We start from the raw sequence: 14786 nt of genomic DNA, 5'->3' as shown, positions 1-14786 counted from the left end.
AATAAGTTATATTTTTTTTGTGTTAAAATTAAATGATGGTGGTAGTGGGTTGGGGGCAAGCCATGTTAGGCCTTGTGTCAATTGTAACTTTAATATATAAAAGATATTTCTAAACGATGGATAATTACTGGCAAAGAAGGAGACAAAGTAAGACTTGTTATTCAAAAAGTGATTTAGATTACAAATAAAGAGGTTGGATAATGTTGCTCCGAAGTTAAAGGTGAGAAAAACCCGAAAAATAGAAAATCTTTTTAAAGGATGAATAATTACTCATAAAGAGGGAGACAAAGTTAGAATGAAAGTTATAGTTCAAAAGAGTTCTTGAGATTACAAATGAAGTGGTCCGATATTCTCGCTCTCGGAGTCAAAGGTGGAAAAAAATCTAAAAAAAGTAGTAAATCTAGATTTATAAAAAAATTTATTTATTTTTTTATAAAAAAATAATTAAATATCACTTTCACACTATAAGAATAGTAATTCTTTTTGATAACTAAGGGAGAGGTTGAGGCATCAACTGTCGATGTCATTGAATTGAGTTGAGGCGGAAGATGTAAACTTTATTTTAAAAAAATTTTTATTCACTAAGATAAATGGCTAGGGTTACTAAGAAGGTAGAGGCGTGCATAAATTTCGGGTGGAGCGAGAGGAGAGATGGGGCCTACACCTTCATCTCATAAGACTCTAACCATTTGTGAAATTTTTTTAATAGTAATCGAATTCCAATAAACCACTTAGTTATGCACTAACATTGATTCACGGGAATCAAGTGGTAATCTGGATAGATTACCATGTTTGAGTCTTGTAGCGTTGGTAATGTTGACGGTAATGTGAGATTACCAATAGTGAAAATATTACCAAAATAAAGATGGTAATGTGATTACCACCAAAAAATAGGTGTCCATCCGGATTACCAAGTTGGTGGTAATGTGTAATGTTTTGTTTTTTCCAATTATGCCCTCACTTTAATTCAATTCCTTCTTACACTCTCTAATTTTTTTATTTTTCCTTATTATTTTTTTGATATTATAATATAATTATTTATTTATCTAAATACTCTAAATTAAGTTTTGTGAATTTTTTTATATGTAGAGGTAGACATGGCCACGGTTCGGGGAACCATGGGATTCTGATTCTGAACCGCGGGTTCGGTTCAGGAAACCTTGAACCCGAACCGAACCGCCCTAAAGCAAGGTTCGGGTTCGGTTCCGGTCTCGCGGTTTGGTTCAGCAGTTCGGTTTGACTGGTTCATACTGGTTCGGTTTTTTTAACTAAATACTTAATAATTCAAATTAATTAACACAAAAAAATACAAGAATTAATTTAATACTAATATAAGCCCTTTGCAATCATAGATTTAACTAATCACTTTGCATTTAATGATAGTAGGTTAAGTTAGTAGGTATACGGTATACCCAAGGTTTCAATGTTTTATTTATTTTGTTGTTATTATTTTTAATGTTCATGTATGTTATTTGTTTTTCTTTAGGAATTGTTTTTATTTTTTTTTCCTTTTTCTTTTTGATTTCTAGTATACTTATATAAGTTGCATAGTTTACAAATTGAAAATCTTGGGAGTTTTATCTATATATTGGAATATCTATCTATCATATATATATCTTTAAATGATCAACAAAAATCGAGCAAATTGATATATATACACATATATATTCATGTTTATTTTATTTTTATTTATTTATATATTTTTTTAATGATTCAAATGTTTTTACATGAGAGCATTTTACTCAATATATTTTCATTTATATAAAAATAAATATAATTTAATATGAACTACGTTAATTTTTGTAAGTTTTCAAAAGCGGAAGATATATAAAAGTCTAGTCTTTGTTTTTTTATATTAAATTATAAAAAAATAATATGGAAATCTACTAAAAGAATTAAATATTTAAGTACTTCTCATTAATTAAATTGTTTTAATAAATCCATATTTAATTTGTAACTAATAATTTGTGGCATAATCAATTAATTATAACTCTATCCTCTTGCATGAGTATAAAAGTTTCGCATAGCACGATGACATATAAGTTAGGCAGAATGTCACAAAATCGGACCCTAATCGGCTAATCAAGTATTGAATTCGGACCTAATCAATAATCAATTTGGTTAATATCTTTAATTAATTATTTAAAATATCTTTAAACATGCAATTACTTAATTAATTACTAATTAATGATATTAACAAAAATAAAAACCTAATCATAAATGAGCGTTATTTATATAGTATGACATTATTCATATTATATTTATATAATATAATATGAACTTTTGTTTTTGAACCTTTCGGTTGAGCAGTATGTGGAGCCCTGCGGTTGAGCCAGCATATGGAACCGCATCCGGTTGCCCACGGTTTTTAAATTTTTGAAACGCAAGCCGAACCTTATATGAAGGTTCCGATTCGGGCTTTTAGAGACTGCATTCTGCTTTTTCGGGTTCGGTTCGGTTTTTGGCGGTTCGGTTCGGTTCGGTTCACGGTTTTCGGTTCAAAAATGGCCACGTCTATGTAGAGGTATTTTTGGTAAATAAAAAGATATTTTAAAAAATTTGTACAAAAAAATAATTTTTTTGATATTATAATTTAATTAATTAATTATTTAAATACTTTTAAATTAAGTTTTTCAAATTTTTTTATACGTGAGGGAGTATTTTTGGTAAATACACAAGTATTTAAAAAAATTGTAAAAACATAATTTTTTTAATATCATAGTTTAATTATTTATTTATCTAAATACTTTTAAATTATGTTTTCAAAAATTTTTATACGTAGGGTGTATTTTGGTAAATACAAAAGGTACTTTAAAAATTTATGGAAAAAATAATTTTTGATATTATAATTTAATTATTTATTTATTTATCCAAATACTTTAAATTATGTTTTTTTCAAAAATTTTTATACATAGGGGGTATTTTTGGTAAATACAAAGGTATTTTAAAAATTGTTAAAAAATAAATTTTGATATTATAATTTAATTATTTATTTATCTAAATAATTTAAATTAAGTTTTTCAAATTTTTATATGTAGGCGTATTTTGGTAAATACAAAGGTATTTTTAAAAATTGTAAAAAAATAAATTTTGATATTATTAATTAATTATTTATTTATCTAAATACTTTAAATTATGTTTTTCAAAATTTTATACATAGAGGTATTTTAGTAAATACAAAGTTATTTTAAAAAATTGTGAAAAATTAATTTTTAATATTATAATTTAATTATTTATTTATCTAAATAATTTAAATTATATTTTTCAAAATTTTATATGTAAGGGTATTTTGGTAAATTTGATATATTACTGAGGTGATTATCATGACTAACCAAACATGGTATTGAAAGATTACCAGTAATATAAATTTTCAACCAAACATAGTAATTTCACAACATATAATATTTCCGATCACATTACCACGATAATCTCATTACTATGATAATATATCATTATTGTGAACCAAACGCCCCTGAAAGATAGGCGTTGAAACAAAGCAAGGAACTAGATTCTACAGCAATGACACAGGGACTCAACGCAGACAAAAAGAACATGATATTTGTCCATAGCACACTGACTTTACGGTAGTACAAAACAGTTTGTCATAAGAATCTCGGGGAAAGGGTTAAGTTAACTATGGAGATGGTCATGGTCTTGGTGGTGGATGTATGAGATCAAGAGATGAAGAAGGTGGGCAAGTACGAGGTTGGCCGGACCATTGGTGAAGGCACCTTCTCCAAGGTCAAGTTCGCTCGCAACATGGATACCGGTGATACCGTCGCCATGAAAGTCCTCGCCAGAACCACCATCCTCAAGCACCGAATGGTCAACCAGGTCTCTCTTTCTTTCTTTCTGCTTTTTCTCTGTTTTCAATTCCATTCTCATCATCAATTTTCATGTTTTTGGCACGAATTTGGGCTCTTTAGCATTTAACTGAAGGAAAAAAGAATGAAAGGAGAAATTTTGCAGTTTCTAGTGTTTTTTTGTTGTTCTTTTGTTTGTTTCTTGTTGTTTGCTTATAAGAAGTTCATAAATGGCTTTTTTTTTTGTTGTGTTTTTTAATGTCTCTAATGTTGAATTCTTGTTTGTCAGATTAAGAGGGAGATATCAATAATGAAGATTGTCAGGCATCCCAATATAGTCAGGTTGCATGAGGTATGTACCTTGAGTTCTTATTTGAATTGTTTTAGATCTAACTGTGGAATGGAAGATAATGATCTTTTCTCATGGTGGAGAATTCATTGAATGTATTAGGTTCTTGCTGGCGAGATGAAGATATACATCATTCTAGAATTTGTTACAGGAGGAGAGCTATTTGACAAGATTGTAAGTGAACCTTTTTTTCTTTTTTTCTCTGTAAAAACAAATTGCTTTTTGGTTGTACGGTTTAAAGTTTTGATATTTAACTAGTGTTATATGCGGTTCATACATAGTATTCTTGGGTTAATGAAGCTTACAAACACAGGCTCAACAAGGAAAAACTCCATGAAAAATGAATCTAGGGAAGTACTTTCAGCAACTCATTGATGCTGTTGACTATTGTCATAGCAAGGGAGTCTACCATAGGGACCTGAAGGTGTGCTATGCTCCAAGCTTGTTCAAGCTATTGTTTTTTTCAAACAGTGTGTTTGGTTACTGGATTTGAAACCCAAGTATCTTGAAATCCCTCATTTGGATTGAAAAATTAGGATTTCATTGCATCTCCAAAATATTGCCAGCCAAACACCACCTAACATTCCTGCTCCATCCTCTAATATTGTGATTCCTGTGCAGCCAGAAAATCTTCTTCTTGATTCACGAGGAAACTTGAAAGTTTCAGATTTTGGTCTTAGTGCATTGTCCCAACAGGTATTACCGTGAAGAACCTTATATATTTTAGAAAGCAACTCCAATTTGTCTCTGACTTCATGCCTTGATTTACTATCTTTTGATTGGTTGCAGGGAGTTGATCTTCTTCATACAACATGTGGAACTCCAAACTACCTGGCTCCAGAGGTAACAACTTGAAGATGGAAGGACCCCATAACTTGACCGAGCTGCCCACATTTGGCTAGAACTTGTGGTTTCCTTGATTTATTCATCATTCATTTCTCCACCTAATAAATAAATTTACTCAAGCAAAAATTTTGTCAAATACATAAATGTTTCCATAGTATTGTATAAGTAGAACATTATTAGATGACTGTGAGACATTTTATTCTTTTTGTTATTTTTAACCAAAACCTGTGTGTATTCTATTCTTCAGTGATTTTTCCATATTCATTTTGATAAGTGTATATTGAAAAGAAGTCTGTGGTGAGACCAGGATCTTTACTTAAAATTCTCAGTCATGAATATTAATATGACATTAGAAATGGACACTTGTAAGTTCTTACTAATTATCACTGTTGGAGGGCACATTTCTTGGCCTACTTGCTATTATTGTGGTTGCTGCATTTACCTATTTTTCGACTTTCTCTTGTGTATTCAGGTACTAAGCCATCAAGGGTATGATGGGTCAGCGGCGGATATTTGGTCATGTGGAGTCATCCTGTATGTTTTAATGGCTGGTTTCCTTCCCTTTGATGAGATTGATCTTCCAACACTTTACAGGAAGGTACTTTTTATCTGTGTTTTTGTTGCTCTTTGTAAACTGCTCATTTTCTCAAATGTGATAGCAGCAGTACTATTATCACTGTCTTCATTTTCCTATTTCGGATTCTACTTTTTATAATAATTTCATAGACATCATTTACTTCCCACCTTACTTTTGACATGCCTCTGTCAGTTTAGAGTAAAAAAATGTCTGTGTTGTGAGAGGATGGTGATTCTGTGAGCATTGGAACTAATTGATTCAGACTTTCAAGGCAGGCTTATACATTTTGCATCATGCTGTATGAACTCACAATCTTTGCTATATCATATAAGCCCATTATTGTGTACAAATACAGTTCATACACCTTGGAATTACATATTACTTGCTTATTGTAGTCCAAAAGCGTTTCTTTTGCCTGTGTTTTGTGTTGTGAGCAGAGTACTGTTTTCTGTTTTGCAGATAAACGCAGCAGAGTTTTCCTATCCATCATGGTTCTCTGCGGATGCCAAATCGTTGATCAGCAGAATACTTGATCCAAATCCTAAAACTGTAAGATAGCTTAAAGAAGATATCTATGCTTAGGATGAACAGCAGTAATTGGTTGGTTATTTTCATGAGTAGCACTAATTAGTGGTTGGTTGCCATATGTAGGATGCATAATTTTGTTGGATTTCAGGACTTTCCGGTGTTTCTAATCTGAGATTATATGCATTGTACTAGTTTTTGTTCAATTTATCTGATTATATGCTATATGACCTTGTCTGCTAGCAGATATCTTGCTTGTTTTCAATAAAACATTAAATAAATCAACTTGTTCTCTATTTTTTTGGATGACACTTTGATATGTGCTAATTAAGGGTGTAGTACATTTTGTATTTTTATTTCAGTGAAATATTCATAAAGGTTGTATCAGTTAAAATCAGAAATCCGACTCATTGCAACACTTGATGATTTAAAATTATGTATGCATGTGGTGGCTATAATTCAGAATCAAAAATCTACATAATGATTTCTGTAGTGTTTGTATATTTTTACAAATTGATTTTAAAAGCCATTTCATCATTGAATATCACAAAGAATTTCTGTAACTGCTGCATTTGTAAGCAAATATATTGGGTACAAAGTCTGAAATTGCATTGGTTTTGAAATCATTAAAATATGTGTAATTGAAGGAACTTTCATACTTGATCTATGGTTTATTATTGTACAGCACATTCTCAGGTTTCATTTATTAGTTTTACAAGACCGCAAGCCTATATGTGAATGGTTTTGGAAATAAATATAAGCCTGATGGTTCATGTGACAAAATCAAAGGCCAATTTGTTAGTTAAGGTGGATTATGTTCACACTTCAAAGTGACAAGAAATTTTAAGGGAAGCAAACCTGGTTTACTACTGAGTCATGTCTTACCGCAAAATCATTAAACCAGTTTCATTTATAGCTTTATTTATGGCATAGCACCATTTGACGGAACACTTTATAATTCAAATTTGAATATGAGCATTAGGCGGTTTTTCTGATTCATGAGATCTCTTTAATGATGCAAAGATATTTTTACTGTGGAACATGTTTGCATTTTATTATTTCTATGAAGTCTTATTATCGTATTTCAGCGTATTCGCATTGAAGAAATAAAGAGTCACCCCTGGTTCAGCCAAAATTATGTTGCTGTTAGGCATCGGGAAGAAGAAGAAGTTAATCTGGATGATGTTAATGCTGTTTTCAATGATATTAAGGTTAGTAAACAATTTGGACATGCTTTCGTTGGTCTAAGAGATAGTTGTCCATTTCTGTATATGACATTTTCACTGGTTAGTGTGTGATGAAATGTTTTAGTTTGTGGTTTATTATATTCTTGGGTGCACTTGAGCAACGTCAGTCTTTATAACGCAGCCTTTTAAATCCATGCTTGTTGCAGGATCAGTATGTGTCCGATAATGAAGAAGACAATGATGGAAGACCTCTCCTAATGAATGCCTTTGAGATGATTACTCTATCGCAAGGGCTGAACCTTTCAGTTTTATTTGACAGACGGCAGGTATGTCCCACCAATTTATATCTAATGGCCTTGGCCTACCATAGTTTCTGTATCCTCTTAGTTAGTGGCTATATAGCCTGTGATTCTATTGCTAGAATAGCATATCTTGCTTTTGCTGTGATTTTGTTGTTTGTTATGTTTGATCCATTAGTTTATGGGGATTTGACAAATCTGTATTTTTTTTTGTTGGTTGTGCCGTGTTTTGCAAAGAGGTTTTACATAATAACCAAGTTTTCTTATTTGAAAAGTAATTATATGCATCTATGTTCATTGGGCTCAATAATTTGGAGATTGAAATGTCATTACTTTCATGAACTGAACCAGTAGAAATTTTATATAATTATTGCTACTAAGATGTTTTTTTTTAAAGCAAACCTTTATTAATTCAGTAGACAGAATGTTTTAAAAAAAATGACCTGTTTATAAGCTAGCCACCATCATATTGGTGTCAATCGAACACTAGTCTTTAGACGTTGAGATTTTTGATCTTGGTTCATATTGATATCTACATCTTCATCAAATTATAGAAACATGCAAAGGAGTAGTAAACCAATATTTATTATGAGCCCAACCACCTTGAGAGGAATGCAAAACGAGTAGCTCCGACAGGAACTAGTCTGAACCTTGTGGTGCAAAATAATGCTTCCACTTTGCCTTCGTCGTGGACAGTTAATTGGTTCCTGCCAAAGTTAGCATACGTATTTTAAGCAGTAAGTTTCCTTTGCCACTTATCTTTTAGCTGATCGAATGTTTGACCTAGCATACCCTCAAAAGTTGTCTAATTCAAAGGCCGGTGTCGTTGTTTTGAGGCTGATATTATGACTTGCTGAAAAAGAAATTTAGATCCTCATATGGCGCATTCTTGCCTTAATGTTGGTCAAAACTTCAATATTTTCTGTTCTTCTAAGAAATCATTTTGCTGCCTGAACTTGGATGGTCTGTGTTATGTACATGTTATTATCACTAAAACTTTTCAAACTTGACTCTGAAACTTTTGTTTTTTTCTTCTTTTTCTCCTCAAATTATTTTGTTTTTATTTGTACTTGTTATTTTTTTGGGTATGTGTGTAAAGAGGCCTTGCCAATAAGACAAAATGTTTTGTTTGTTTGACATGCATCTGAGGCTTGGGGTTCCTGCGTAATTGTAGCAGTTAAATTGCAAAATGACAATGGGCCAGAAATCTTTGCCAAATTGACCTGCTTGGCTTTGTTTTCTTCTACTATATGATGGGGAAATCAATGCAGCTAAGAAAGAATTCATCTTCATTCAGTTGATTTACATTTTATTAGCTTGATTTAGGTCCTGGCATCAGATTTGGACTTATTCTTGCTTTTAGTTGGAAGATTTAGGCCCGAGACATTCATTATAGCCTTTTGTCAGCTTTTGGTTTTGACTTGATCTTGCCTTTTCTTGAATAATTAGACTTCTAAATCTGATAAAGTCTAAGACCTTGCTTTACTCTTTTGTACAGGATTATGTGAAACGTCAAACCCGTTTTGTCTCACGCAAACCGGCAAAGTCCATCACATCAACTATTGAAATGGTTGCAAAGTCCATGGGTTTCAAGGTCCATTCTAGAAATTACAAGGTAATAATATCATCAACAAGGTTGTTTGATCATTTTAGTTATAATTGTGACAACTACCTATTCTATTAAAGGTTCACTTCAAATGAGTTTTGGCCATTACCTTTTCTTTCAATATTCACTTTTGATTAGCATCCTTTCATTAAAGGAAAATTGACTATCACCATAAATTAAATTAGTGAACATTGATAATTAATTAGGAAAGTATTATTTTAAATGTAAACTATTGTTGTTCATTATTACTATTTAAGTCAAATTTTGGTCTGAGTTTTGATAAAACTTTTCATTAAAAAACAAAACCTCCTAACACCCTCTTAGTTTGTTTTCCTTCACATAGATATCTACGGTAGATGCTGACAATGGTATGCCTTTCTATGAGTTTGAGATTAAAAATGATATGATGATACGGAGATGAATAATATTGTCTCTATATTACTTTTTAACAATATCCTTTTTCTGCAGATGAGACTTGAAGGAGTATCTACAAATAAGACCGGCCAGTTTGTTGTTGTGCTGGAGGTAACTTCAACTGCTCATTTACTAATCATTCCAAAAAGAAAGCATGACTTCTCTTGGTTCACACCAAGTTAATTATTGGCAGGTTTTTGAAGTGGCACCTTCACTCTTTATGGTGGATGTAAGGAAGGCTGCTGGGAATACTCTGGAATATCACTAAAGGTTAACTGACAACTTTTCAAACCTGTGATTGTCTAGTGTTGTTCTTGATTTTGATTGAACAAGCTGTTCCAAATTCAAAGTTCCTTGACTACCGCACAGGATTAAAATCAATAGATGACCTATTCATGGAAATAGTTGTTTTACTAATAAATCAGATTTCGATGTAAAACTGTGACTGTTTCAGAATTAAATAAGCTAACTAATCGATTATTTTGCAGTTCTATAAGAACTTGCGCAGCAAACTAGAAGACATCATCTGGAAACCAGCAGAGGCCACTGATAGTCCTACGCTTACAAGAACACCTACTTTCTGATCGGAGATTTGAAATTTATAGGCTATTTTTTTGCCATTGCTGGCACTGTATTGGCTGAAATATTGTGTGCTTATGTGTAGTTTGTTATTACAATGACATGACTTGACTGATGTTGTGAAAGCTATGTTTAACTGAAATTGTATATGTAGGAGAAAATAACAAATGGCTAATGTAAAAAGAATACAATACATACGGAAGATGTATCAGGCCTTATATTTTGATTTGTTAGCATACAGTGAACCTCTCACGAATGATGCTGTATAACTTAGAGTAGGGCTTGTGCATCATCTTCCCATTAAGGTATGGTATAATGCCTGAATTGATTTCTCTATTTTTCTTTTCTTTTTGGTCTTTATACTCAAAAATACTCCCAACTAGTTCTTCTACTCTTAAAAATGGGTCCACTTGGTCTCTCTATGTTTAGTTTCTTCCTAACTAATCCATCTACTTTTGAAAATACATGAAATAGTTGGGTCATTTTCAAGCGTAGAGGGACTAAGTGGCCTATTTTCAAGAGCAGAGGGACTAGTTGGGAGCATTTTTGAGTAGAGGGCCCAAAAAAAAAGAGAGAAAAGTAGAGGGACCAATTCGGGTATTATACCTTAAGGTATCTTCTCCATTCTGCTCTTCTCTTGCTTGCTATGGTAGGTTGCTGGATCAGAGGCTTTGGTTTTGGTTCAAGGGGATATTCTTGAGAAGCATTATACTTTAGTGGCAAACTTTTTTCCACCTCTGAAGCGTCTTGGTATGGCGGCTAGGGTTTTCTTTAATGAAAATCAGACAGGAAAGTAGAAGAAAAGTTGAAGGAGAAGAGGAAAAGGGATTAGAGAATGAAGAGAGAGAGAGAGAGAGAAGGGTAAAAAGGGGAAGGTGAATGATAGGTTGCTGCCTCATTATTCGCTCATTTCATATATATATATATATATATATATATATATATATATCTATATCTTTTCATGAATAACAACCTCTTGCAAAGGTGTCTTGTGCTTCACGCTATGAAATACTAATGGCTAAGGTTTACAATCATCTGATATACTGATTACAAGATAATCCTCCAATAATCATCCCACAATAAAGTCATCAAACCGCGTAACATTAGCCGTCCCATTGACCATGTCCTTTTGACCCTTGACCCCTACATTAGCCGTCCCTTCGGAATTTGACTTGTCCTTAAGTTGAAAATGAGGAAAATTTTGGTGCAAATCTTGTGTAGTGATCCAAGTAGCATCGGCGGCCGAATGATTCTCCCATTGCACTAGGTATTACCGAGCTGGTTGACCTCGCAGTAAGATCAAATGGGAATGTAGGATAGCCATATTGGTTGAAAGACCGGTTGATTCTCCTTGAACTCGCTCGCCAGTGGAAGTTGTTGGACTGTGGGATCGCCTCGGCAAAGTTTGAGCTTGGAGATGTGAAACACATTCTGCAATTGAGTCGAGTCTAGGAGTTCAAGACGGTATGCAATCGAACCAATTCTCTCCAGAATTTGGAAAGGCCCAAAGAAGCGCTTGGAAAGCTTATGGGAAGGTTGCTGAGTGAGCAACCAATGACAATAGGGCTGAAGTTTTATAGAGACACAGCCACCAAAGTGAAAAGTAGCATTGGCATCTGCCTAATTCTTCATGCGCTGTTGGGCACGAAGGAGGTTGTCCCTGAGAGTAGCCATAACTCTAGTACGGTCAAAGAGGAGACTGTGAACGGCCTCTATGGTAGTGTCTGTTCCTATATAGTCCAGCATGGTAGGTAGCGCGTAGTCGTAGGCCGCTTCATATGGTGACATCTGGATGGCAGAATGCTAAGCTGTGTTGTAAAGCCATTCAACCCATGCGAGGAGATGATACCATTGCTTTGGATGGTCACCGGTGAAGCAACGGAGATAATCCTCAAGGTACCTATTACGGATTTCTGTTTGCCCATCTGATTGCGGGTGATAGGTGCTACTCATCGAGAGTTGGGTACCCTGCAATCAGAATAAATCCTTCCAGAATTGGCTGATTAACAAGGGGTCTTTGTCGCAGATCAGAGAAACGGGAACATCGTGAAGCCGGGTAATATCTCGCACGAAGACTTCAGCTAATTGAAAGGCTGTAAATTGAAATGGCAATGCAGAGAAAAAGGCCTGTTTTGATAACCGATCCACTACAACCAGAATAACTAATTTTCCAGTAGAATTAGGAAGGCGCGTGATGAAATCGAGGGACAGTGACTCCCATATTTTACCAAGTATCGGGAGAGGTTGTAACAAGCCCTATGGAGCTCGGTTAAAAGGCTTCACTGTTTGACAGACCCCGCAAGTTGCCACGAACTCTCACACCTACTATTTGAGTGAGGGCCAGAAAAATATACCTGCAATATGGTGATAAGTCCAACGGGCACCCGCGTAGCCTTCGACAGGGATATTATGGAATTTAGATATCAATAGATGTTGCAGTGGACCATTAGAGGGAACCATGATACGCCCTTTGAATAGCACCACTTGATCTCTGATAGCATAATCTGGATAGTCTGAAGGATGCTGCCGAATGGAGTGCAACAAAGAATTTAAAGTAGAATCCTCACGATAAGTACGTTGCAGAGCTTGCCATAATGCCGGAAGAGGGCGAGTAACAGCGAGAATTGCCAATTGAGGTGTCTCATCCTCGTGCAGCCCTGATAAAACATTGGCGGGCCTATTAGTTGCCACTGGTTTGTAAACAATATCAAATTCAAAGTCCAGAAGTTTAGTGATCCATTTATGTTGCTTGGGTGTTTGAATATTCTGGTGCATGAGAGAGCATAAGCTCTGATGGTCAGTGAATATGATGAAGAGGTCGCCTAACAGATATTGACGCCATCGCCACATGGCCTCAATGATAGCATACATCTCGCGTGCGTAGGTGGATCCCGCTCGAAACATGGGGGGAGGGGAAAGAGAGAGAGAGAGAGAGAGAGAGAGAGAGCTGACATGCGATATAAGTAAGAGGATGTTGATCTTACAATAAGATTTCTCAATGCTAGTTCTTGAGGGCATCGGTTTGAAATTTCAAAGGGATGATCAAACTGGGGTAAGTGAAGAGCTGGTGTTGAGGTGAGGGCCTGTTTGAGAGCTTCAAACGTGGCCGTAGCTGCTGGTGTCCAAACAAAAGCTTGTTTTTGGAGTAAGTCAGTTAAAGGTGCCGCTAAATGCCCATATTGCGGAACAAAAAGCGCTTGTAATAGCTGATCGAGGGCCCAAGAAACCCAGACAATTGACGCCTCGCTGGATAGAAGTGGTTAGTTTTGTATCGCTTGGAATTTATTAGGGTTTCTGACGGAATGCCTTTCTTTCGGAAATCGGTAGCCCCAGATACCCGAGACTTGTGTAGCCAAATGCACACTTGCTGAATTTGGCCGAGAGGTAGTCTTGACGAAGATAGCGAACATCGCTACAAGATGCTCAACATGAGTCAGCCCAAGACGCCTTTGTAGATAAACTGCGTCATCAAAAACCAAGATGAGTGCCGTAACACCGGATGAAACACCGCATTCATCAAAGCCTGAAACATCGAAGGGGCTTTCAACAGGCCAAAAGGCATTGCGAGAAATTCGTAATGCCCCTTCATACTGCGATGAAAGGCCATCTTCTCGAAATGTCCTCCGGGTGGATGTGAACTTGGTGATAGCCCGAACGGAGATCCATCTTCTAAAAGACTCGGGCTCCGGTGAGCTCATCAAATAATTCCTCGACGGTCGGGATAGGAAACCAATCCAACACGGTCACAGCGTTAAGTGCTCGGTAATCAACACAAAATCTCCACGACCCATCCTTCTTCTTAACCGGGATCATCGATGAAGAAAAAGAGTTGGTACTCGGCCCGATGATACCCTCTTTCAACATGTCACCGACTAGGCGCTCGATCTCCGTCTTTTGGAAATGTGGGTATCGGTAGGGTCGTACATTCACCGACGAGGTATTTGTCTTCAGGGGAATGCGATGATCGAACGCCCAGCTAGGGTGGGAGTCTTGTAAGAGCGGAGAAAATATCAGTGTAAGTTTACAAAATGTTGAAGACGGTCAACGAAGAACATAGGAGTTGAAGCATCAACAGTCTCAGTAGACTAAGGTTGCGGTCGGGTATCCGAAGTCAAAGAGACAAAGAGGTGGAAATATTGATTGCTAGTTTGACCCAAGGCGTCACGACGTAGAAAGCTAGAGATCAGAGATCCACATGTGGTTGGTATGCCATATAGACGCACTTTCGGTCACCGTGGTGGTCAAAATCCATCCAAAGATGCTTATAATCAAACGATTAGCAGGGCCCGTCGTAGCTAACAGATGGACTCCAGGGATGACATTAGCGCCAAATACGGCGGGGAGTAAGAGATCGACTTGAAATAAGGTATCACCCAACTTTAATGGGGCACTGCAAATATTCACCCTACTAGTCGAGTTGCTCACCGGTGCCAACGAGTGATAGTTAAATGAGGAGCAACTTGAGTAGTCAACCCCGGATGTGATGCTAAAGCGGGATTGAAGGAAATTGTTAGTGGATCTTCCATCAATCAGCACTATTAAACCCTTGCCATTAATCGTTCCAGCTGTTTTCAGGGTTGATGGAACCAGGCTCCCGCGAT

General features: G+C 35.5%; 1 protein-coding gene across 1 annotated transcript; it reads left to right on the top strand.

Moving 5' to 3' along the window:
* The first annotated feature begins 3570 nt into the window (after positions 1-3570).
* Positions 3571-10441, top strand: LOC120251632 (CBL-interacting protein kinase 24-like). Its single transcript, XM_039260223.1, is given in 14 exon segments — positions 3571-3834; positions 4093-4155; positions 4255-4326; positions 4466-4576; positions 4774-4848; positions 4942-4995; positions 5471-5596; positions 6035-6124; positions 7189-7311; positions 7494-7613; positions 9085-9201; positions 9661-9717; positions 9800-9871; positions 10092-10441. Coding segments are annotated over 14 exon segments (1332 nt in total). The 5' UTR covers positions 3571-3681; the 3' UTR covers positions 10191-10441.
* The last annotated feature ends 4345 nt before the right edge of the window (positions 10442-14786 follow it).

This window comes from Dioscorea cayenensis, chromosome 20 (genome assembly GCF_009730915.1).
Source record: "Dioscorea cayenensis subsp. rotundata cultivar TDr96_F1 chromosome 20, TDr96_F1_v2_PseudoChromosome.rev07_lg8_w22 25.fasta, whole genome shotgun sequence".
NCBI classification, from domain to species: Eukaryota; Viridiplantae; Streptophyta; class Magnoliopsida; order Dioscoreales; family Dioscoreaceae; genus Dioscorea; species Dioscorea cayenensis.
The sequence above is the reverse complement of the archived record's forward strand: the minus strand, read 5'-3'. Positions and strand labels throughout refer to the sequence as shown.